General features: G+C 41.4%; 1 protein-coding gene across 1 annotated transcript; it reads right to left on the bottom strand.

The window, feature by feature from the left end:
- Positions 1-1,392: 1,392 nt before the first annotated feature.
- Positions 1,393-12,876, bottom strand: LOC137277258 (uncharacterized). Its single transcript, XM_067808918.1, has 7 exons — positions 12,820-12,876; positions 11,167-11,203; positions 9,445-10,791; positions 8,660-8,779; positions 5,134-5,166; positions 4,211-4,321; positions 1,393-1,541 (listed from the first exon to the last, which is right to left on the bottom strand). Exons 1-7 carry the CDS (start codon positions 12,874-12,876, stop codon positions 1,393-1,395), a joined length of 1,854 nt encoding a protein of 617 aa, XP_067665019.1.
- Positions 12,877-27,850: the final 14,974 nt, after the last annotated feature.

The raw sequence follows: 27,850 nt of genomic DNA, 5'->3' as shown, positions 1-27,850 counted from the left end.
GGGGTACGTGACTAGCAGTTCACAGTATTTAGGGAAGAAGCATAACAGTGAAGGATATGGGATGACTAGCAGTTCACAGTATTTAGGGAAGAAGCATAACAGTGTAGAATATGGGGTACGTGACTAGCAGTTCACAGTATTTAGGGAAGAAGCATAACAGTGTAGGATATGGGGTACGTGACTAGCAGTTCACAGTATTTAGGGAAGAAGCATAACAGTGCAGTGTAGGCGTTGACTCCGTCTTTACAGTCGCCATGCACACATGGATCTCCAAGACATTCGTCTATATCTGTGTACATAAACATTTATAGTAGCATATGGATCACTGACACATTCGTCTATATCTGTGTAATACGCATTTCTAGAAAGACAAGGATCTCCAAGATCTCCGAGGGGATAAGAATAGTAGGGTAGGGATTGCGAAGGCTAGCAGTTCACCGTATTCAGGCAAGAAGCATAACAGGGTAGGATATGGGGTGGCTAGCAGTTCACAGTATTTAGGGAAGAAGCAAAACAGTGTAGGATATGGGATGACTAGCAGTTCACAGTATTTAGGGAAGAAGCATAACAGTGTAGGATATGGGGTACGTGACTAGCAGTTCACAGTATTTAGGGAAGAAGCATAACAGTGAAGGATATGGGATGACTAGCAGTTCACAGTATTTAGGGAAGAAGCATAACAGTGTAGAATATGGGGTACGTGACTAGCAGTTCACAGTATTTAGGGAAGAAGCATAACAGTGTAGGATATGGGGTACGTGACTAGCAGTTCACAGTATTTAGGGAAGAAGCATAACAGTGCAAGGTATGGGATACGTGACTAGCAGTTCACAGTATTTAGGGAAGAAGCATAACAGTGTAGGATATGGGGTACGTGACTAGCAGTTCACGGTAATTGGGGAGAAGCATAACAGTGTAGGATATGGGGTGGCTAGCAGTTCACAGTATTTAGGGGAGAAGCATAACAGTGTAGGATATGGGGTGACTAGCAGTTCACAGTATTTAGGGAAGAAGCATGACAGTGTAGGATATGGGATGACTAGCAGTTCACAGTATTTAGGGAAGAAGCATAATAGTGTAGGATATGGGGTACGTGACTAGCACTTCACAGTATTTAGGGAAGAAGCATAACAGTGTAGGATATGGGATGACTAGCAGTTCACAGTATTTAGGGAAGAAGCATAACAGTGTAGGATATGCTGTGACTAGCAGTTCACAGTATTTAGGGAAGAAGCATAACAGTGTAGGATATGGGGTACGTGACTAGCAGTTCACAGTATTTAGGGAAGAAGCATAACAGTGAAGGATATGGGATGACTAGCAGTTCACAGTATTTAGGGAAGAAGCATAACAGTGTAGAATATGGGGTACGTGACTAGCAGTTCACAGTATTTAGGGAAGAAGCATAACAGTGTAGGATATGGGGTACGTGACTAGCAGTTCACAGTATTTAGGGAAGAAGCATAACAGTGCAGTGTAGGCGTTGACTCCGTCTTTACAGTCGCCATGCACACATGGATCTCCAAGACATTCGTCTATATCTGTGTACATAAACATTTATAGTAGCATATGGATCACTGACACATTCGTCTATATCTGTGTAATACGCATTTCTAGAAAGACAAGGATCTCCAAGATCTCCGAGGGGATAAGAATAGTAGGGTAGGGATTGCGAAGGCTAGCAGTTCACCGTATTCAGGCAAGAAGCATAACAGGGTAGGATATGGGGTGGCTAGCAGTTCACAGTATTTAGGGAAGAAGCAAAACAGTGTAGGATATGGGATGACTAGCAGTTCACAGTATTTAGGGAAGAAGCATAACAGTGTAGGATATGGGGTACGTGACTAGCAGTTCACAGTATTTAGGGAAGAAGCATAACAGTGAAGGATATGGGATGACTAGCAGTTCACAGTATTTAGGGAAGAAGCATAACAGTGTAGGATATGGGGTACGTGACTAGCAGTTCACAGTATTTAGGGAAGAAGCATAACAGTGTAGGATATGGGGTACGTGACTAGCAGTTCACAGTATTTAGGGAAGAAGCATAACAGTGCAAGGTATGGGATACGTGACTAGCAGTTCACAGTATTTAGGGAAGAAGCATAACAGTGTAGGATATGGGGTACGTGACTAGCAGTTCACGGTACTTGGGGAGAAGCATAACAGTGTAGGATATGGGGTGGCTAGCAGTTCACAGTATTTAGGGGAGAAGCATAACAGTGTAGGATATGGGGTGACTAGCAGTTCACAGTATTTAGGGAAGAAGCATGACAGTGTAGGATATGGGATGACTAGCAGTTCACAGTATTTAGGGAAGAAGCATAATAGTGTAGGATATGGGGTACGTGACTAGCAGTTCACAGTATTTAGGGGAGAATCATAACAGTGTAGGAAATGGGGTACGTGACTAGCAGTTCACAGTATTTAGGGGAGAAGCACAACTGATTAGGATATAGGATGACTAGCAGTTCACCGTATTTAGGGGATAAACATAACAGTGGTGGATATGGGATGACTAGCAGTTCACAGTATTTAGGGGAGAAGCATAACAGTGTAGTATATGGGGTGGCTAGCAGTTCACAGTATTTAGGGAAGAAGCATAACAGTGTAGGATATGGGATGACTAGCAGTTCACAGTATTTAGGGAAGAAGCATAACAGTGTAGGATATGCTGTGACTAGCAGTTCACAGTATTTAGGGAAGAAGCATAACAGTGTAGGATATGGGGTACGTGACTAGCAGTTCACAGTATTTAGGGAAGAAGCATAACAGTGAAGGATATGGGATGACTAGCAGTTCACAGTATTTAGGGGAGAAGCATAACAGTGTAGAATATGGGGTACGTGACTAGCAGTTCACAGTATTTAGGGACGAAGCATAACAGTGTAGGATATGGGGTACGTGACTAGCAGTTCACGGTATTTAGGGAAGAAGCATAACAGTGTAGGATATGGGGTACGTGACTAGCAGTTCACGGTATTTGGGGAGAAGCATAACAGTGTAGGATATGGGATGGCTAGCAGCTCACAGTATTTAGGGGAGAAGCATAACAGTGTAGGATATGGGGTGACTAACAGTTCACAGTATTTAGGGAAGAAGCATAACAGTGTAGGATATGGGATGACTAGCAGTTCACAGTATTTAGGGAAGAAGCAAAATAGTGTAGGATATGGGGTACGTGACTAGCAGTTCACAGTATTTAGGGAAGAAGCATAACAGTGTTGGATATGGGGTACGTGACTAGCAGTTCACAGTATTTAGGGAAGAAGCAAAATAGTGTAGGATATGGGATAACTAGCAGTTCACGGTATTTAGGGGAGAAGCATAACAGTGTAGGATATGAGATGACTAGCAGTTCACAGTATTTAGGGGAGAAGCATAACAGTGTAGGATATGGGGTACGTGACTAGCAGTTCACAGTATTTAGGGGAGAAGCATAACAGTGTAGGATATGGGATGACTAGCAGTTCACAGTATTTAGTGAAGAAGCATAACAGTGTAGGATGTGTTGTGACTAGCAGTTCACAGTATTTAGGGAAGAAGCATAACAGTGTAGGATATGGGATGACTAGCAGTTCACAGTATTTAGGGAAGAAGCATAACAGTGTAGGATATGGGGTACGTGACTAGCAGTTCATAGTATTTAGGGAAGAAGCATGAGAGTGTAGGGTATGGGGTACGTGACTAGCAGTTCACAGTATTTAGGGAAGAAGCATAACAGTGTAGGATATGGGATGACTAGCAGTTCACAGTATTTAGGGGAGAAGCATAACAGTGTAGGATATGGGGTACGTGACTAGCAGTTCACAGTATTTAGGGAAGAAGCATAACAATGTAGGATATGGGATGACTAGCAGTTCACAGTATTTAGGGGAGAAGCATAACAGTGTAAGATATGGGATGACTAGCAGTTCACGGTATTTAGGGGAGAAGCATAACAGTGTAGGATTTGAGATGACTAGCATTTCACGGTATTTAGGGGAGAAGCATGACGGTGTAGGATATGGGGTACGTGACTAGCAGTTCACAGTATTTAGGGAAGAAGCATAACAGTGTAGGATATGGGATGGCTAGCAGTTCACAGTATTTAGGGAAGAAGCATAGCAGCATATGGTATCGGATGACTATCAGCTTACCTCTCAGTACCCATATAATTGGGGGGAATAAGAGGCAGCCAACATAACCTCTCAACAACTGTAATGATTCTCACCTTTTTCACAGTTTACTCCCTGGAAGCCAGGTTCACACACACACTTGTATGCATCTATTCTGTCTCGACACTGTCCTCGGACACACGGGTTGGAGATACAGTCGTCGGTGTCTGGCAGTCAACACATCATAATATTTGACGTTTAATTCATATCTGTGCTAGATGATATGTGGATTGATGTTAAGGGCAACCAAGTCACCGAACCAGACTAGCTAATATGTAGTCTTGTGCCCGTTTTACCGAAACACAGTGAAATCGGTACAAAAGGGTTGGACATGAGACAACGTGGGATTTTATGAGCAAGCGTTACAGTCAGTGATTGTCGCTGTCAGATGCCGTCTGAGAATTTAACCTGTTGGAAATTGCCAGAGCAGTCACGGTACTAATGAGAAACCTAGCATGTCGTAGTAAAACAGGGAAAACGCAACGAAAGGTGACGGTACGCAATCGGCCGTAACACAACTTGTAGACGGCTCGTATAGGGTCCGTAGTGGGAAGGAAGCATGTGTTTTCCACGGCATCTTTCGATCCTTTCATGTTTTGTCACCTTTGGCCACGTTTGTTTGACTTTTAGTCACGGTTGTTTCATTCTCCCACCTCGTTTTGTCCCGATTCTCACGGAAAGCTAGTTTGTATGCTATACACATCCAAGCGCGTAACGATTCTGAAGGCCGGCTAGATACGCCATGTTACATATTCTCTGGCATTCGGCTGTACAGCTTTTGCTGGGTTTCCTGCTGATCAAAGTACTCGCTGCATGCCCCCGTACAAGCACGAAATATCCTTCATCTTGCAGATTCATCTTGCTAATGTTTTGTCTCAGAATACATGGACTGCTTCTGTTTGTTAGGCCTTAGTTTTGGTACCGTGGGCACGAACGTGCTCAAATGCTGACCGGCGTCCACAATCGTATTGCAACTTACCTTTGAACAGTGGCTCCATCGTGTTATTCTTTTCTGGAACAAACAAGAGTCATGTGTTCATGTCACTTCAAATGCATCGTATCATCTCCAGCTTTACTGAAATATTCCCAACATATTCTCCACTTTCATAACAACCAGTGCTGCATAGAAACTGCATGTGCTGTGTGTGGCAAGGGACAATGTGTTCCTCCTCATACTTGCGATCGATCTCGGTATTCTCCGATCACAACGCTAACCGTGTTCAGTAATACTGTACAAGTCTGTAATTGACTATATCCTTATACCCTCTCATGCGGTAGCCATATTGGAAGAGTAATGGCCTAGATGATGCTCACTATCAAATGCGAGCCTCGCGTCGAACCTGGCTTGCAGACGACAAACCAAGGGGAGACAATTCATATTCATATCGAGAATACAAACGTGCAAAGCGCGATTTCCGTCGTTTACATCGACAGGCAAAGCGAAAACAACGCAAAGAACTATCTCGTGAACTCGAAATTACATCGGAAACTTATATTAATACCTTCTTTAAATCTGTGCGTAAACTTAGACGCCCGCGGTCAACAGTTGACCAATTAGTGTTTAACAATACCCAAGCGGACACACCAGAGGCCATTTGTAACCTGTGGGGTGCTTACTATGCTAACCTTGCCTTACCGCACCACGCCGAAACGTTTGATGATGAATTAAAGGTATCTGTAGATAACAAACTAGCAGATATAATTTCAGATCCTAATGATTCTACTCATGCTGACGCTGTACTATATGCCGATATCCAGTCTTCAGAGTTAAAACAATGAACACCTTATCTATGGCGGTGACGCGCTGGTCGAAAAGCTTTGCGTCTTATATAACGCAACTATGAAAGCTGTCTACTTTCCCAGTATCCTTAGATTGGGTATGATCGTTCCACTTTATAAAGGAAAAGGTTCAAATGCGACCCCAAAAACTACAGAGGTATCACCCGTACCTCCTGTTTAGGAAAACTATTTGAAAAACTATTACTCTCACGTCTACAATGTTATATAAGTCATATTAATCCTTATTTTCCAGATCCTCTACAATTTGGATTTAGAAAAGAACATGGTGCCATTATGTCAACGTTCATGCTCAATGATTGCGTAACATATTATGTTGAGCGTGGCTCACAAGTCTTTTCAGCGTTTCTCGATAATGAGAAAGCCTTTGATCGCATTTGGCATAACGGTCTATTCCTAAAACTCTACAGTTTGGGTATAACGGGAAAAATGTGGAATCTGCTATATCATAGCTACATCTGCAGCTCTTCTTTTGTAGTGTACAACGGAAATAGCTCAGATACAATTGAAGAAAAACAATGTGTAGGACAAGGTAGAGTCCTGTCTGCATGGTTCATCCTTGTCTTTATTAATGATTTATTAACTGAACTAAGACGCAGTAACAATGGTATATGTGTATATGGTATTGACGTGCCATCAATCCTGTTAGCCGATGATACGACGCTGTTAAGTACCACCCCGTGTGGGCTGCAAAATTCACTTCACATTGTCTCGGATTACGCTTCCCGATGGCGCCTAAAATACAATGCATCTAAAAGCACTGTTTTAGTTTTTGTTTTTCGGAAAGGAAAACAGTCTTGTCCTGAGCTCTCATTCTCGTTTAGTGACATCGCAATTAATACAAGTTCATCAGTAAAATATGGTGGTGTTCTACTTTCATCAGATCTGTCTTGTAAAGACAGAGTTCTCGCTAACTGTCAAAAGGTCAGGCAAACTATAAATTCCTTACGCTCATTGGGTCTTAACAATACTGATTTACATCCTGTTACATGTGTTAATATATGGAAAAGAATGATTTTACCTACAAGTTTCTATGGTTGTGAAACCATGCCTCCGGTATACGGCAAAAACATTGATTTGCTGGAAAATACCCAACGATATTTTGCTAAATGTATTCAAGGGTTCAACAGACGTATGTCAACAGATTCTGTGTGTGCCAACCTAGGTCTCTGGACAATAGTTCGATACACTGATAAGTGTAGATTGCTATTCCTTGGAAGATTATGTAACAACGCTTGTCATTCATCAACGAAAACGCTGTTCTGTGCATTCTTATCACTCACTGTTCACTTAGATATTCACTCACGCAGTATTTGCAACACTTTGTTATGTACTGTACGGAAGTATGATCTACTGAAATATATAGTAACTTATGTGGAAACTGGTATTTTCCTGTCAAAGACAGCTTGGAGAAGAATAGTTGTAAGTTCTATCTTCTCTTATGAAGAAGCTCAATGGAAATTGAGACTCTCCATAAGAGAACATATGTCCAGATATGCTGTAATACACCAAACACTGAGTCTTCATAGACTTTACACTCTAATGTATTTGTACCCAGACTATAAAGCCAGTATACAACTTACTGTACTAGTCGGCTCTAAAGCCAAATTCACAAAGGAATGTAGGCTTTGTAATAAGTACTGCCATGACCATGATGCCCACCTTATTTTACATTGTGAATCTGTAATGAGCCAACGAAATCATTTTTATATGACACTACTTGACATACTGGATATAGATGTATATGTGTTAATTGAAATGCTGGATGATGAAGATGCCCATGTACTCTTTTGTGGTGCCAAACTTCCGATCCCTGGCCTTGACGAAGCAGCATGGCAAACCATCACATTACACTTTTCAAAATATATCTATGCCTTAAAAGACTCTTTGATGTATACGTTCTAAACTACCACTCATGTAAATATCCATCTGCTATAAATATATGTGCTTTGTTAATATCATATGTATATATGTAGTTGACGGATATCATAAATGCTAATATTCGAATGTATTTTGGAGGAAAAAAAGACAATGTCATTCATTCATTCATTCATTCAACGCTAACCGTTTTCAGTAATACTCGTACTTATTCCGCTACATTGCCCAGTCATTGGGTCAAGTTTTCAGCTTAACCGATACCCTTTAATAAATACATGACGCATGGCACTAATACCTAGTTTTACCTGGACAATCTATGAACATAATTGGGCAACTGTAATTAACTGTAGGTAGATGGTCAGTTCACTGTACGCAGATTATATTCTAACTGTAGGTAGGAGGTATACTGACTGGGTCGATGGTATAATCACCGGAGGTAGATTATATACTATCTGTAGGTAGATGGTAAAATAACCGTTGGTAGATGGTATACTATCTGTGGGTAGATGGTATACTGACTGTAGATAGATAGTATAGTCACGGTAGAGAGACGGTGTACTCACCATGGGTACACGAAATACTCACTAGGTAGATCTATACTCACTGTAAAGAGACAGTATACTCACTGTACGGAGACGGTATGCTCAGTATAGATAGACGGTATACTCACTAGGTAGATGTATACTTACTGTAGACAGACGGTACACTCACTAGGTAGACTGTAGACAGACGGTACACTCACTGTTGATAGGGGGTATGCTCACTGTAGACAGATGGTATACTCACTGTAGGTAGATGGTATACTGAGTTCAGGTAGGCGGTATACTCACGTTGTTCACACTGGCGACCCTGGAAACCATCCCTGCAGACACACGAGTAGGGGCAGGCCTCAATACACTCAGCGTCGTTTAGACAGGGGAAACTGCCACAGTGCTTTGTCTCATGCAACTCTGGGGGAAATGGAAAGTAATCAGTATCAACCTCTATATAGAAGGGGAGGTAATCAGTATCAACCGCTATTTGGAAGAGGAGGTAATCAGAATCAACCCCTATAAGGAAGAGGAGGTAATCGGTACCAAACCCTATATAAAAGGGGAGGTAATCAATATCAACCACACCCCTATATGACTAGGGAGGTAATCAGCATCGAGCCATATGTGACCCTTTCTATGAAACCAAACCGCCACCGTTTATTCCTTTATTCCAACAATAAAACAATGTCAGCTTTCCATGATCATGATCATATTGCTCGATGTTAGTTGTAACGTTTTTATTGCACGATGTTATTGTAGACTGTAGGAAACGTTTCTGTTTTTAAGGTGTCTTGAGTGGCAGGGGTGTTGTCGTTTGACGACAGCGGTGTCTCTATATTAAATTGTATGAGCTGCTGACAGCTGAAAAAGCACCTGGCGTCCACACACGTCATCACGTCGTCATATTTAACGGTTGCCGTCTTGTGTCTAAAGGACAATAATATGTTATTTGCGAACAAGGAATTATCAGTCTTTGAGATGAATTGCCTGATTCTATTGACCTCAAAACTAAGAACCTCGCTACATTACGACACCCTAAATATAACTACTGTTCCATTTGCGAAATACCAATTGTGCCTTACCAGAAGTTTTATTTGTCATGGAAATTCCTGTTGAAAATCCAAAACCCTCTCCTGAGCCAAATCCATAAAATATGGCACCATATTTCATCTCTGGCATTAGTACCAGCTGCTCATAGGATCTCGTCAACTTAATTGTGGCCACAGCATACTTACAGTCCGGAATAATTCGAACCTCATCAAACATATCGAAATTGTCCTTGCATTCCTGTTTCTGGATCACTGTGACATACGGTGTCATCCTTGTCTTTAGGAAGGTCATGTTCCAGAGATGTGGGAGATGAATCGGCATGTACGAGAACCTCTCAGTGGAAGGAACAACAGTCATGAATGGCCCTCCAAACCTCTCGGGAACATCGGCATGGCTTCCCTTTGAGAACATGACGACCAGGACGGGTTTGCTGGTGCTCAGACACATTGACCCCGTCTCCTTGATGTTGATGTCGGCAGCCTGGGACTCATGCAGGGTTCCCCCATGCCCCAGGGTAGAAGTTATAGATGTGTGGTTTTCGTTGGCGATGATTCTGTATATGGCACCAGACGGACGACCTCCAAGTTCATGGAAGACAAAATGGCTCCCAAAGAGCTCTGACGGTATCATCATCTCCTCCATGTGGTCACACTCTGGCATCATGGCGTGGGGCACGAAGCTACACACACCACCCGACACCACACTCACTGGTCGATTGCTGGTAATGATAGTTCCAGTTGGGTCCACGGTGCAGTTTGTTCCTATCACATCATATTTGTGTATTGTCATGATAACTTCCTTTTGTTTAGCATCCTCCCTCACCGATGCTTGGGGAAACGAAAATGTAAACTGGTTTAGAAATGAACCCAAAACGGTGGTAGATTTAGGCTGCACTCCACATGAAGATAATGAATGCTTGAACTTGATAGTAATGGTTGTGTTATCCTCAAGAGCAGCTATGGTAAATGCTGAAACACTAGGTTTTGCGTTGCTGAACACACTGAAAATTGTTGAGGGTTTATCAAATGCAGCCAGGAGATAGCGTGTTGACAGTGCTTCCGTGGGTAAGGCGACATAGCCGTCTGAAGTTATGTTGCCGATATTAAACACATGAACAACAATGTCAGCAGTAGAGTTCACAATCACAGCTTTCCGTTCTATTTCCAGATGGTTGCGGTACCGGAGTTGGGAACTAAGACTGACGTTTACTGAGCCATGTTGTTCGATGTCATATGTGAGTGATATGTTATAGAACTGGTTCTCCACCTGCACGCGGGTTTCATTGTGCGCTGAGAGCACCAGGAGAATGTTTCCACTACTGTCGTGTGTGGGAAGGAACGACAGCAGGAACATCTTCCCGGCCTTGTCGCTAACGACACCTGTATCAAGAAGAAAGTAGGTAACGTCACATACAAATATATACATAAGCGTGTCTCAGCATGTGAGTGTGAATTAAAACGAAAACATGTTATATGACGTCACAAGTGCATCAGATATTACGACAACATGGTCATGGAACCACACAGTCTGCAATCAGCGCTCTGGACAAACCGCACTTGCGACAAACCATCCACTTGGATGACCATCCATACTACCGATAGCTTTGGCTGAACACTAAAGTATCAGTCCACAGGGTCGGCAGAACAACGGTCTGTGGTGAGGATTGATAAACCTTTTGTGGCAGCTCCACACATTGTGAAAATATATACGAGGTACGTGGTCAATAGATATAGTGTCGGGTCAATATGCCTTACCTTCTGCTGCTGAGAATATCTGCAATACTCCAATTTCCTGTTGATAAAGGGAAATATTATTTAACATCTGAGGACAAAAGGTTACTATCAGCACCATCATGCATAGTGTTGCTACTAAATTACAATCTCATTGTGTGTTTTATGTCGGTGGCAGAATATAATTGTGGACAACCTATCAGAAGGATGGCTGTGAGCACGTGAGACTTACGTCATATCGCATATTTGTTCCCATGGGGAACTGAAATTCCCCATCACTCTTTTCCTTGTGTATAGAAGTGTTTCGTTTGTTAGCATACATTATCAAGAGAGGTGCTGGATCATAAAATAACAGTAGAACAAACATCCTTGCCTCATGTCTGAATAACACCCAAACACACTGTACATGTCCAGCACACGTCCAGCACCTCGAGGCATACACGTATGTGAGGTGTTAGTCCTGATTCCTACACTCTGAATAAGCTGTTGGCATGGGACAAGTATTTCTGTATGATCCGGGATGGTGTGGGGCTGCATTACCGTGACCGACCGGGCACAGGACATAGTGTTCGAGGTAGGATCACCAGATGACCGACCAGCTTGGTGTCATGATAACTCTACCCTGGATGCTACTCTTACTACACTGTTTAGGCAAGCTGACTTACTGTTTGCTGGGAGGTGAATGTTATCTTCAATGCTATAATCACTTTTTGTAACCTGAATTTGTCCTTTTATTTTATTCTGTACCACATATGTGATGCATTTGTATTGATTTGTATAGATTTTTTATCGTAGTTCATGCAACATAATTGTTCATTTCATCACATTTCTTTATTGTTTCTGGATTTCACCCCATCTTACTTAACACAGTACTTATTCTCGGTGAACGTTTCAGTTTCACTTTGAGATTCAACACGTAACACTGTTTTAGTTATATATCTTTCTGCCTTTTATCACAACATATCATCTAAATATACCGTTTAATTGTATTCATTGGTATGATGTAGTCGGTGCTACATTTGGACAGAGTGCTGAAATTAACTAGCACCCTCCCCTAATGCATGGAATACAGCAGATACAACTGGGTTAGTGTGAACACTCCTAGCAACGTAGTTCTCTGTATATAAGTGGAGGTAACTGTTGAGTCTCGTTGCACCTCAAGTACACCAGTGTTACGTGTGACGGTCAGTGTATCCTCCAGGCCCAGTTGGTCAGGTCAGTGTATCCACCAGGCCCAGTTGGTCAGGTCAGTGTATCCTCCAGGCCCAGTTGGTCAGGTCAGTGTGATTAGTGTTACTCAGACTCAGAGGTGAATAATACAGCCATTAACGTTTTGGAAAATAATCACTGTTCTGGCATTCTACTGTCTCTCTGTTCTACTTATCTAGATTTGTATTGATTTGTCCGCTAGGTTACTTGTAGAGTACAACTGACAATGTTTTTGTTGTTTGCTGGGTTCACAACTAGCTCTGTTCTCTTACAGACTGATGCTCAGTTAACTTGCATTTGAATTGCAACATTTCAACTACACGTGGTTTCTGTAACTACAAGAAATGAGTTTCCGCAGGCAGACAAAAGATGTGTCTCCCCATTAAACAAAATGGCGACTGGAAAATATATGAGCTCCTTGTACGTATACTACAAGTAGTACAACAGTTTAAACACACGACGACTTACCAGGGCAAACTGTAGTACTGCTGCATACATCAGGATGTCTGGCATCCCTGTGTACATTGTAAACACTGCTGACAAATGGCTTCCTGCGGCCATATGTACGGCAAAGCAAGTACAATGTTGATGGCAGAATATTTCAATATATTATTCAGAATGTTGGATCAGATTCCAATGCTTAAGGTCACAATCAATAAACGCCCTACAACCCAGCATTATCGCCCATCGGAGAAAATATTAAAGGGTACAATATATGAGCATAACTCAACAGACACATGCTGTTGCAGTCTAGAGCAACACTTTAACGTCTGCTAATGACAAGTGACACCGTGGCCATCCTATTGGACGCCCTTTACTTCATCAACGTCAAACAAGGGTGGAAACAGTGAGGGAGAGTTTGATGTATATGGAACAGGTCATTTATCTCGATACACAGTTCGTGGACAGATCGTGGTGAAATGAATGCTAGGGAGCTTAAGTCTAATAATAATATGTGTATTTCTTATAGCGGCAAACCACGTTCACTAGAAAACTATTCAAAATTCTAACGGTATTACTGATATCAACCCGGATAACACAAGACCCCTGTGAGGCGCTCAGGATAACCCTTATCCCCATGTTTTGTTGGTGGGCAGAGGCAATTTTGAACAAATATATTTCCCCAAGGTGAGAGCACATGTATCACATGCCTAACATGTGAACTATATCCGACGCAATCTCGTATTTTGTTTCAGGTTAACACTGACTTCCTTTACGCGAACACCAATAACGCAGTATCAGGCCTCGTTTATACCGATTCGACCCTGCATTAAGCAGAATTTTCTATTAGATTTAAAAATGATTTTGTTGCATATGTTTACTCGATTGCTTGTCATTACTATTGTTACCCATCGAGTTCAAACTTATACGCAGAACTAACAATGAATTAATGTGTTGTAGAAAACTATAACATTCTAAATTGAACTGTGTTCACAAATAAAAACAAATAACCACAATGGTAGTACAAATTCAACGGAAATAACAGATACGTTATCCAACAAGAGGTCTCTCCTTCCTCTGGACAGGAATGTTTATTAATGGCCAGGATGCCCTCGAACATTGCTGACATCCTTATACTAATGTGTATAACACTTTCACTAGAACTGAGCAAGGGCATTTAGAATGGTTACAGGTTGGAACAAATTACATAACAGAGCAAGGGGACTTAGGTCACATCTTTTAGCTGAAACACAAGTCACACAGAGTCTGAACAAATTAGCTTCAAGGGGCGATAACACTTTAGTTTGCTTCTCTCATATGGCTGAAATAAACATGGTTAACGTACAAGCATCGAATTCAATAAACATGCCTAGATAGAACTTATATAGTACAGTGTATTAGATAAACAATATAACCAGTACCAAGTACCTACAACAGTGTGTATGGCACCAGGGTGTAGTTCGAATAGTTCAATCAGATTAGTCAAGTCAAGTCAAAAGATGTTTATTGTATGAAAGGCCTCCGGCCCATATACATGAGATTTACACTAATGCAGGAATATCTGGATACATCCATCCATCCATCCATCCATCCATCCATCCATCCACCCTTATAAGAAGATCTCTTTTTGCTAATGCATGCTTTATATACAAAGACAATTGAACAAGAACATTTTCGTTATTACTTTGTAACAAAGATATATAAGCATATTCGGGCTGCTTTGCAAGAAAATGGTCCGGTATGAATTTCTGTCTTAATTCATTATAACAAGGACATATTAACATTAATTAGCTTGAATATACGTTTTTGACATGGTTTAACCACTGAGTTTTAGTTATGTTGTTTCCCGACGTATTTCTATTTTGTAAATGACGGATATTTTCCCAAAAAGCAGATGGACTACTTACTGATTTTTCTAACCTTTCTTGTCTGCGCATTCTCATAGCAGATGTATATTTTCGGCAGCAAGTTTTATATTTATTTCTATGTTCACAGTATTTCCTTCTATCATGATTGCTTCGAGTCACTCTGAATCTACGAAGATGTTTACGAGCGTTGCGTCACGCATTTCTACAATCTGCGTCTAGCATGTTTGTTCGGTGTTTGCGTTTGACATCACTAAGCATACAAGTAGATGAATTTGATAAAAGTTCTACAAAGTCATTTATGGCCTTATTTACATCTGAATCAATTTTTTGAAGTAAAGTGTCTCCAAACGAAGTTAGGTTTTCTTTTACGTTTGATAAGAAAGTGCCTACAAAATGTACATTCCAGACCAGTCGTTTAGTATGTATAGGCCCGTTATCATCGTTTATACTATGATTAATGCCTGGGAGCTTAAATCAAGATTTAAGTGGTCAGACTCGTGCCAGTCCCCAATATTTAACAAGCCTATATACTGGAAGAAATCAGACGAGCATATAAAATAATCATTGACACTAGCACCTTGATTTGCACAATATGTATATTCCCCTTGTAAATCGCCATATACTTAGCAATAAACATCTGAAATGCGTAACATATTTCTAAAAGTTTCTGTCCAAATTTGTTTATAGTTGAATCGTGAGATATCCGATTATCAACATCAACATCTTCATGAAACTGAAAGTATCTATGAAATGTATCATCATCTGAGGATGTTGACGGGTTGTTAGAATCACCAGTTCGGGCATTTAGATCACCACATAAAACCAAATGTGCATCACTAAGTTCCGATTGCTTATCTAATACAAATTCCTCCAGTTTATTTAAACTACAGTTTGTTTCAACATGGTTATAATACGGACAGCTTTCAGGTGGTATGTATGTGCATATCAAATTAACATGTTTAGCAATGGCAAATAAAGTTTTGGACATATGTATACATATAAAATTGTCGACATCAGTAGTTATCAACTTACAGAACTTGCTAATAGACTGATGTATACACACGCACACACCTCCCGAAAGCCTGCCATAGTCAGACAGTTTTAATGCTGAGCTGGAGAAAAATGTGTAATTTCCTAGCCACTTCATGTCGTAATTAGAATCAACAAATGTTTCAAGAAAGCAAATAATCTTAAATTTTCTAATGTAATCTATAGAGTCATTATCCCCTGATTTGTTTCGAAGTCCATTTATGTTCCAGCACAGAAATGATAGAGTTCCATTGCACAAGTCGTGTTCAGTGGGCGTAATACCGGTAACATTGCCAGCAGTACCCTGTGAGATACTATCCGGGCCTCGGCCCGAATCCTACGGCAGGCTTGATTTTCAACCTCGCTTGCCCTTTCCTCTCTTGGGTACGAACTCCAGAAACTCGTTGGTTGGTAGGCGCTGTTACTCTACTGTTTGAACGAGGTACAGTTACCAGCTGGCCATCCTTGAAGTAGCCAAACATTTTTGTCCCTTTCAAAGCCAGAAGTTGCTGACGTTGACGTGACGGTAGGTCACTAAAGATACCAAGACCCGCTGCTTTGAAAGCTTTCAGGGAGCGCACTTTATCGTCAGACATGTGCAACTTTACGATCATTGGTCGAGGTCTGGTAGCATTAATCCGCTTAACGCCAAGCCTATGTGCGCGGATAACATCAGACGTCCCCCACGTTTTGAAAGTAGCGTGCTCGTTAAGAGTGGACAACGCTGTCTGCTTGCATGCCATCGACTTCTCTTCGCCATCAGCCTCGGGGATACCATATATTATAATATTGTCGCGCCTGCTGTAAGATTCCAAGCGGTCTAGTTCGGAATCTACCTTGGACATGTTTTCGATCACAGACTCGACTTTCTCCGCAGGGGCATCGATGTCGTCGTTCACAATATCATGGTTTTGTTTGATTACAACTATGTCTCCACGAATATCAGTTATCGAGTGTTCCAGGTGTTCACACTTTGAACTAATATCACTGATTTCTTTCCGAAGAGAGGAGATTTGTGAACGTAGGTCATTTTTGGCGGTAGCTAATTCTGTTTTCTCAATTGCGCTGAGTAAGTTTTCTTGAACCTGTTCAAGTGTGACGGGTCCCGGGTTTGTCTCAACATCATTCGAACATGACGACTCGCACGGGAAGCGTGTCATCCCCAAGCAGACACAGAGCTCGTGCATGGGCATCATGTGTGGCGTGGTATATAGAGAGAACTAGGTCACAGTTAGTGACGTTACACGTAACACAATGAAATCTTGCTTTTCTCTGCAGAAGGGACAGAAAGTGACAAATGCACCGTGAACAGCAGAGCGCATATCATTAAGCGATAAGGCAGGATATCAATATCACGCTCCCGGCGTTGAGAGAATGGCGTGTATCTGTCAACATGGCTCACCTGCCGAGTAGCGGGTGGGTGTTAGAAAGTTCCTATTCTGGCTCTGTATGTGGTCAGATCCTCCATGTTTTCACCTCAAACAGACGCTGGTGTAGACTTTTGATTACACACATTCACCACCTCGAGGTACCGATTGTTTTGTGACTTTTCCGAGAAAAGTATTCAGAGCCTTGTCAGACGTGTCGTCAACGGGAAAGTCGATAATTGGAAGATTAGATTTAATCACGCACATAATATTCTGATGTCCCTGCCTAACCATCCCTAATTTAACTAGATAGATACTGGCAATACAGCTGTTAACAGACATTGGTTAATATTGGTATAGTCAAAATGTATTTTTGTTGATAGAAAAATAATTCATTAATATAAACACAAAATTATATCCATGCTGTAGAGAGAATAACTGGTAAAGCTGTGTGTTATTGGTTATATTGTTCGCTCGGATTGCCCTGGAGAACCCCGAATGTTGGAGCAAGCTTAAACCCCATTTCAACCACTTACCCAGTTATGCTGACATTCAAAACTGATTCCATGTTAGCCAACCCGATGCTTCCAGTTGGTACCGCTACCAGTATTCAACACATAGCTTCTTCGTTCTAGATGATAGCTTTGAACCTATGTGACACTCTAATATCACCAGAAATGACATACACATTGCATTAACCGCGGGCTTGCTCTGTAGCTTCTTGATATAGATCAACAATAACACTCTCAAAGAGCTTTCATCAACAACTTGACTCAAGGAAGGTGAACTGTGACAGATGTAATCAACCCAGTAAGAAATAAGTGGTGTTGATGGATTGGTTCATGACGACAGTAGAGTTGAAACGGAGATGATGGTTGCCTCAGTGACAGGTAAACAAAGCCACAGAAACACTTGACAAAACCAGCAGAATATTGATGTGAAATGAAATGCGTGAAATAGATGTATACATGATATCAAGACAGTCACCAGGAAGCTATTGGTTGAAATGAATTATCGTCATTGTGGAGCTGGAACAGGACTGTATGCAATAAGAGCGTCCCTACATTCAGCCAATGTTTGTCATTATTGCTAGTCCTATATTCAGCAAGAGCTCACATCCCAACATATCACTTCCACATGTCTACAGCATTCCTACATGTACTACTGCATTGCCTGTTACAATACACTGACAAGAAATTGGACGTATTATAAACCAATACAAAGGTGTGCCGATGCCGTGGGGTAGCTTTATCGTAAAGATTCGCTTGTCTCGCCGAAGATCCGGCTTCGATTCCCCACATGGGTACAACATGTGAAGCCCATTTCCTTTCGTCACGTTCTGTAATATTGCTGGGGTATTGCTCAACACGGCATGAAACCATAGTCACTCACTCACACAAAGGTATGACAGCAAATTCACATGTAGTGAGTGGCTGAGCTTAGTTTTACGTCGCACTCAGCAATATTAAGGCTCTATGATGCGGTCTGTAAATAACTGAGTCTGGACCAGACAATCCAGTAATCAACAGCATGAGCATCGATCTGCGCAATTGTGAACCGATGTGTCAACGAAGTCATTGAACCTGACCACCCGGCTGTTACCCGACAAGCATAGTCGCCTAATATAATGGAAGAACAACGATTACAGCCATCAAGACACTGGTAATATAGTATTCTCCGTGCAACAGAATTCCAGCTTGCCATAGCCAAGGCAGATTATTATCCAGCTTGACAATGATAATGCTGGTGTAATGTCTGGTAACTTGAGATGTAATGTTGGTAACTTGAGATGTCATGTATGGTAACTTGAGATGTAATGCTGGTAACTTGAAATGTAATGTTGGTAATTTGAAATGTAATGTTGGTAACTTGCGATGTCATGTCTGGTAACTTGAGATGTAATGTCTGGTAACTTGAGATCTACTGTTGGTAACTTGAGATGTCATGTATGGTAACTTGAGATGTAATGTCTGGTAACTTGAGATGTAATGTTGGCAACTTGATATGTAATGTTGGTAACTTGAAATGAAATGTTGGTAACTTGAGATGTCATGTCTGGTAACTTGAGATGTAATGTCTGGTAACTTGAGATGTAATGTTGGTAACTTGGGCGTATTCCCCTTGTATACAAAAGAAAATGCAACTAGATTTGTCTATAATGTTCTCTATATAGGAGGATAGTTGTAGCATATTACAGAAATCCGTTGACAAATAGAACAAACTTACGGTACCTACCCAGTGTCTCCACGTCTACACTGGGTAGGTGCTTGATCACTTATTGCGACTATTGCTACCCGCTGACTTGAAACTAATATGTAGTTAACAGGGAATACACACTTAAAAGAAAATATCGTGAAACCAACAAACAAAAAATGTGTTGTGAAGAACAGATGCATTCTTAACTTTAGCTCCCCTCCCTTTCTGCTTCAGAATAAGTACACTCACACCTAGTCTCTGAAATGGACATTTTTTACAAAAAGAATGAGTTGATAACGGAACAAAACACAATATAATGAAAAGGAACCCGACACTGTGGCAATATAGACTTGCCACACATCCTAGACGTGCAGGGCTGTTTTGGATATATTTATTTCAGGGTCTGTATGTGGAGGTGAGAGGAGATGAGGGTTCATGGGAATTCCAGAGCTCAGTCTGTCACAAGCACCAGTCTACATGTACAGCACACCACTGCGTCCTCCTGAATCTCTCAGGTACAAGGTATTACATCTAGAACATTGCATCAAGGTAAATAACACTTACACACAGCAACATAAACGTAAATTTGAAACGTAATTGGCATAATGCATGACACAACTATTATGAAGTATATGTGTTCTATATTTAGTGTGGCACCCGTGGCGAGCCACCTCCTCGTGGTGGGTGCTGGGTAGCGCTAAGAGCTCGTCGACACCCCCGTAGTGGACCCGGGGGGATATTTGGTCCACCAACCCGTTAGCCGTGGGTTGCGGCCCTGTGTCGGTGGAGGAAGGGATCCTGGTGGTTGAGGGCAATAGGAGCCTGCAACCGTGTTCCTATTGCCTAACACACCACTTTGGCCCTGACTTCACCTAGACGGGTGGTAGAACTGGCCCGGTTCTATCAATCCGCTGGTCACGCCAAGCCCTGTGCATAGGATTTATTTTTGCACTTTTAACTTATTGGGTATTGGTCCTTTTGATCTGAAATGTACACATATATCTTGACTTATTGGGTATTGGTCCTTTTGATTTGAAATGTACAAACACATATTGATGTATTACATTGCCTAGAGTCCTATGCCAGAAGGCGGTGGCTCATGGGCCAATCTGGTAATATGGGCCTCTGAAATCTGTGGTTCTTGGGAATGATGTCATGGACCGAACCAGCCTGACATTTATTCTCTTTGTTTTCATAGCTTTTCATGTCCCAATTGCTGGAGTATAACATCCCTGTAACCCTGGTGTTGCAGTTTGGCTTCCACTGCTATGTCGTCCTTGTTGACACTCGATGGCGGGTAGGGAGCGGGTATGTCGAATTTACTTCTTTACAACATGGCACACCTACAATATGCTGGTTCTCGTTTTAAAAATAAACGAAGACACGTAGAAACAGACACAATTTCATCGTCAGATGATGAATGTCCTGAAGTTAACCCTAATTCCTGGCCACGATTTCTGGTTGTGGAGGGAACTAACGGTACACCACTGAAGATCAATCCGTTTGTTATTTCAAAATCTATAGAGGGTATTTGTGGTACTGTGAAAAATGTAACTCGTCTTCTTAGTGGTTGTCTGCTGGTCGAATGTGCCACGAAACAGCAGTCTGTGAACTTGCTTACTGCTCACTACTTTGCTGATTCTGAGGTCACTGCCTCTGCACACAAGTCACTAAACACTTGTAAAGGCATTGTCCGGGATCGCTCAAAATGCCTGTCTGACATGTCAGAGGATGACATTGTTGCAGAACTCAAATCGCAAGGTGTTATTTCTGTTAAACGTTTTACAAGGAAAGATCATGATAAAATTGTTTCTACAAATACTTACCCTTTGACATTTGGTCTCTCTAAACTTCCAGATTCTATCAAAGCTGGATATTTCAACCTTGGAGTGGATATATTTATCCCTAATCCACTTCATTGCTTCAAATGTCAGCGATTTGGACATGGTGCCAGGTTCTGTAAGAATGATTCAGTGTGCTTCCGTTGTAGTGAACAGCATGACGCCTCTGATTGCACAAATGATGTCAAGTGTGCAAATTGCCATGGTAAGCACATGTCATCTTCGAAGATGTGTCCAAAATTTGAGAGAGAAGTCAAAATCAATAAAATCAAGTACTCAAATAACGTCTCTTTTTCAGAAGCAAAAAACCTTGTAGCAGATATTTCAACTGTAACTCCTTCCGCAAAATCAATCTTACTCTGCAGCCGTGTCTTCCAGTGCTCACAAAGTGGATAATGGCTGCCAGACTGCAATATCCTGGGTGTTGAACAAACAAATAAAATTGTATACCATTTCTGGTGAATCTACATCGTAGACTCAGACTGAGACATCTCCGAAGCCTGTGACGGAGACACCTGCTGTGTCCCAATCTGCTGAGTGCCAACCAGCAACAATCACAGAACGTTTAACGAAAAAACAAAGGAAGTCGTTAAAAAAGAAAGAATCAGAACTCTGAAACATGTTGAGGTCCCAGTGCCCTTGACGGTCCCTGTGGAGGTTCATAATCCATTTGAACCTTTACACATGGATATCACTCCGCAGATTAGTGAGCGGAGTAGAAACTGTCCCAGATCTCCTGTAGAACCTCCATGAGTTCTCAAAATATAATACAGTGGAACTCTAGAGGCATACGGAATAATTTTAATGATTTACAGCTTTTAATTCAAGACTTTAAACCATCAGCAATATGTTTACAGGAAACATACCTCAAATCCACAGATAATTTTGATTTAAGGCACTATAATGCCTACAACTGTTTCTCCCCTCCAGGTGCTAAGGCTACTGGGGGGTCCTCTATTTTGGTGAATCATGGAACTATCCACAGCACTGTTCCTCTCAATACCCCTCTTCAGGCAGTTGCAGTGCGTGTTACTCTGCATATTGTTGTCACACTGTGTTCATTGTATATTCCGCCATCATCGTCTCTGCAGCAATCTGATCTTCAGATGCTTTATGATCAACTCCCAAAACCTTGCATTATCATGGGAGATTTAAATGGTCATAATCCGCTTTGGGGTAGCAATAACACCAACACAAAAGGAAAGATTCTTGAGGATTTCTTCACCAATTCTGATTTATGTATTTTCAATGATAATTCTAACACATATCTTCACCCTGTAACTGGCTCATACTCCTCTCTAGATTTAACAGTTGCGGATACCAGCTTATACAATGAATTTGAATGGTCAGTCCACGATGATCTTTGTGGAAGTGATCATTTTCCCACTATACTCACAGCCATAAACCCAAGTGATGCTGCACCGTCGTCTAGGTGGAACTTTAACAAGGCAGATTGGTCTTTATTTGAGACCTTATGCACAAACAGATTAAAACCCGAAATCTTTTTAAATGCGTCTGATCCTATTCAGCTGTTTTCTGGTGAATTAAATATGATTGCTGATGATTGTATTCCCAAATCCTCTATGGTTCCACACATTCGTAAACCATGGTTTACCATTGACTGCAAACAAGCTCGAAAAGCTAGGAAAAAGGCAGAAAAATATTTTCGCCGGCATCCAACAGTCCATAATTTAAACCAATTTAATATTTCAAACGCCAAGGCTCGTCGTACATTTAAACAGCATAAACGAGAGTCATGGCAAAACTATGTTTCCAAAATAACCTCACGAACACCTATTTCTAAGGTATGGAATATGGTGAAGAAGATTAAAGGTAAAGGTTCCAAATGTAGTGTACACCATCTTAAAGAGGGAGACAAATTTTAACAGAAAACTCTGATATTGCTAACAAGTTAGGTGAAACATTAGCTAAACGTTCCTCCTCATCCAATTATCCACCAACCTTTCAGAAGTTTAAAAATCAGCAAGAAAAAAAGTCAATTAATTTTAGTTCAGATAATGGAGAGGATTATAATGAAATCTTTTCAATTCATGAGCTCCATACTGCACTTGGGCAAGCCCATGACACTGCTTCAGGAGCCGATAATATTCATAATCAGCTCCTTAAACATCTACCGGACTCGTGTTTAGAAACATTACTGAATATCTTTGACAGTATCTGGACTTCTGGTAATTTCCCACCATCATGGCGCAATGCCATAATCATTCCTATTCTAAACCTGGCCGGGATCATACAGATCCATCTAATTACAGACCAATTTCTTTAACTAGCTGTGTTTGCAAGACAATGGAACGTATGGTTAATAATCGTCTAGTTTGGTACCTGGAAACCAACAACCTTATCACTGACATTCAATGTGGTTTCCGGAAAAAATCGTAGTACCATCGATCATTTGGTACACTTAGAGTCTTTCATCAAACATTCCATGCTAAGTAAACAACATGCTGTATCGATTTTTTTCGATCCTGAAAAGGCATATGGTACGACATGGAAGTATGGCATTTTGAAAGATCTCCATGATTTTGGTTTGAGGGGTCGTTTACCCCTTTTTATATCACAGTTTTTAGAAGACAGACAATTTCAAGTCCGAGTGGGGTCTACCCTGCCTGATCATTACAGTCAGGATCAGGGTGTCCCCCAAGGCAGTATTTTGTCAGTAACATTGTTTAGTGTTAAGATAAACAGTTTATCAAACGTTTTAAACGATTTAATTGATGGATCGTTATTTGTGGATGATTTTAATATTTCTTGTCGCGGGAAAAATATGCATACCATTGAGCGGCAACTGCAGTTGTGTTTAAACAAGATTAATAAATGGTGTCTTGAAAACGGTTTCAAATTTTCTAAAACCAAGACTAATTGTATACATTTTTGTAGAAAGTATAAGCCGCATAAAGACCCTGAACTGTTTCTCAATGAAACTCCCATTACAGTTGTAAAGGAGGCCAAGTTCTTAGGTTTAATTTTTGACTCACATTTAACGTTTCTACCACATATCAAATCCCTCAAAACTAAATGCCTGAAGGCACTTGACTTGTTGAAAGTTGTTTCACATTCTAAGTGGGGAGGGGATCAAGCTACCCTCTTACAACTTTATCGATCATTGATCCGTTCGAAACTTGATTATGGTTCCATTATATACTAAGCATCAAAAGAAACGTCAGGTTGGTAGTTTCCTTATTGCGACCATAAAACTGAAAACTTAGCAAATGTTGTGATTGTATTTTTTGGTCAGAAAATCAGGCTTTACGTGACAAAAACCATTTGTCTCCAAACACAAATTCGAACCCAGGAAAGGTCCACCAAAATACAGCATGAACATGAAGAGGGTACGGTGTTCTGCATGCAGTGCATGCATCAAATGCTGCACGTGCTTTTCTCTTGATCCAGCCCTATAAAATGCACCCCCAAACTTGGTTGAAACATTACCGTCAAAACGTCAGCAGGATGCCACGTCTTAAGCTTACGTCAGCTCAGAGGAACCAAGCCATGGGACGACTAGAAGCTGGTCACACTGCCCAAGCCGTTGCTAACCACTTCCATGTTAATGTTCGGACCATCCACAGGCTTCAGGAACGCTTCCGGACCACCAACACCACAGACGACCGTCCCCGCACCGGCAGACCAAGGGTCACCACGAGACGTCAAGATAGCCACATTGTGCGACGCCACGTACAGACTCCTTTCCTTTCCAACAGGCCTCTGAGACAGCACGTCAGACAATTGGGACATATGGGCGACCGCTCAGCACTTCCACTGTACGCCGACGTCTTAGCAGCAGTAACCTTCAGTGCCGCAGACATTACCGTGGACCAATCCTCACGCCACGTCATCGCCGTGAACGTCTACAGTTTGCCCAGTACCGTCAAAACTGGAGACACAGACAGTGGAGAACTGTTCTCTTGACAGATGAGAGTCGGTACTGCATTTCTACGGCAGATGGCAGAACAAGAATTTGGCGACGTCGCGGCCAGCGTTACGCAGACGAGTGTGTGATGGAAAGGGACGCATGGGGAGGTGCCAGCATCATGGTTTGGTGGGGGGGGGGGGAGGGGATTGGCCTAAACCAGAGAGTTGGTCCTGTGGTATTCCAGAATCTTGGTCCTGGAAGAGGAGGCGGCATCACAGCAGCGCGTTACATTGACCAAGCCCTCAGACCCCACGTTATACCACATTTTGTTCGTCACCGTAACAACGTGTTTCAGCACGATAATGCCAGAGCCCCCACTGCAAGGGCTACACGGGACTTCCTACAGCACAATGGTGTCAATGTAATGCAGTGGCCAACCCTAAGTCCCGATTTAAATCCAATTGAACACCTTTGGGACGAAATTCAAAGGCTGTTGAATGACGTCATCCCAAGACCAAGCACAGCTGAATTACTGCGTCAAGCCTCAGAGGAACCAGGTGCCCATGGCATTCATCAATCGACTTGTGCACTCCATGCCTCGACGTTGTGCTGCGGTCATTGCCTCCCGTGGTGGTCACCCGAGGTACTGAAGTAAGGACTCTGTTTGGACATTAAACGTTAACGTATTCCAATGAAATGCTGGTTAGTTTTTCATCAATGTGTGTAGAAACTGTAAACAAAACCGTTTTTCCATACACTTATTGCATCACATTCTGTAATGAATTGAATAAAGTGCCTGTCAAATTTGGAATATCTACTGAAGTTTCTTTTGATGCTTAGTATATATGGTGGGGCCTGCAAAAGCAACCTAAAACTTTTAGATTCTGTTCACCATCAAGGTCTGAGACTTGTCTTGGCTCTTTTCGAACATCACCTGTCGACAGCCTCTATGTCGAGGCTGATGAACCATGTCTTCATCAACGCCGTATAAAATTAACTTTACAGTATGTAACAAAATTGTGTTCCAACAAATCAAACCCTGCCTATAACTGTGTCTTTAATCCTTTGTATGAGGATTTGTATAACAAGCAGTCTTCTCTTGTTCCACCTCTTGGAATAAGAGTGAAACCTTTCCTTTCTGCTGCTGGCATTCAGCTAGAAAATATAGCTCCTTCCCGTTTACTTTCTTCTCTTCCTTGGCAGTTGGTGAGACCACAAGTTGACCTTACACTGACAACATTTAGAAAATCAGAGACTAATGAATTACAATATAAACAAGAATTTAATCAATTAAAATGTAAATACAATACTTATAAATCCTTATTCACAGATGGATCCAAGGGTGATGGTGCAGTGGCTTGTGCCACAGTCACTGGGTCCAAAACAATCTCTTCCAGATTACCGGATCACAGCTCTATTTTCACAGCGGAAGCAAACGCCATATTAACAGCTCTTAAATATATTGAAAGACACCCCAAACATAAACAGTATGTAATCTATTCAGACTCTCTTTCTTGCCTTCAGGCTATTAAAAATCTTTCTTCCAAACATCCACTTTTAACAGAAATTATTGAACTGTTTAATAATTTTGCTACCGGCCAATACGACATCGTCTTTTGTTGGTTACCTAGCCATGTTGGCATTTCTGGGAACACAATGGCTGATCTTGCTGCCAAGGAAGCACTCAACAAATCTGTGACACCACTTTTCATTCCATATTCAGATTATAAAGCTACCATTAGATCTTACATCCGTGACCTGATGCAGAAGAAGTGGGACACCCAAGTAGGCATTAATAAATTACATGCAATAAAACCATAAGTCGGTTACATCTACTGGGGTTGTCAGTCCAGATATCAAGAGGTCATTATACGACGATGTCGTATTGGCCACACTAGGTATACGCATGAATATCTTTTGAAAGGCGAGGATCCTCCGTTCTGCATCCCTTGTGATGAAATAATCACGGTCAAGCATGTCTTGCTTGACTGTGTTGAATATTCCATTACAAATGACAATTATTTCAAATCAAGAACTATGATGGACCTTTTTAGTAACGTAAGTTCTCATTTAATCTTTGCATTTTTAAAAGAATTAGATTTGTTATCTGACTTGTAAATATATAAACATTTTATGATTGGAAGTTGACTTAGTAACTGAGATCGTTAGTGGCTGTATCCTCGAAGGGGGTTGAAGTACAGTAAAATAATTGTCCTCCTGAGAGGGTACGTAAGTCCCAAAACATTTGAGGTCAAATTTAATCTTCCATTTTTTTGTAGCTGTAGTATTTCTGTCATTTTAATTTGTGGCTAATCTTGCATACAATCTCCAGCAGCTGAGGGGATGGTGTAAATCCAGCTAGGGTCTATGCAGGTAGCAAAAGTAATGTAAGTCCCCATGGCCTCTAGTATGGTGATCTACCTTCAGTTGTTGGCGATCTATAGAGCCTGTTTTTATGGTATTGTCTGAATAGTGATGTTAGTTTTAACTTTCCAAGCTAGTTTTATTTATTATTGTGATACTCTAGTTGTTTTACTGTCCTTCGTTGACAGGTTGTTCACTATATATATAAATTCCTCTTTTCAAGACTGTTCTCGTCACGATATGGCTTCAAGATTGCCGATGTGACGTTAAATATTAACTCACTCACTCACTATATTTAGTGGTGATTTGTCAGTCTGGCCACTCAACGGTTTTCGTAGCGTTTTGAGATAGCGTTTAAAAGAACGTTTGGTACATTCACTATACAAGGGACGTATTTGATTATATACAGCTCTATATACTTGCTACTGCTATATCTATTCACAAGATTCGCCATTCGTAACACCTCGTTCTGTGCTGCCTTCTATAGGAGCGGTTTTTAACGTATGATTTTAACAAACGTCC

The sequence above is a fragment of the Haliotis asinina genome, chromosome 3 (genome assembly GCF_037392515.1).
Source record: "Haliotis asinina isolate JCU_RB_2024 chromosome 3, JCU_Hal_asi_v2, whole genome shotgun sequence".
Classification (NCBI taxonomy): Eukaryota; Metazoa; Mollusca; class Gastropoda; order Lepetellida; family Haliotidae; genus Haliotis; species Haliotis asinina.
This window is presented reverse-complemented; position numbering and strand designations above follow the sequence as displayed.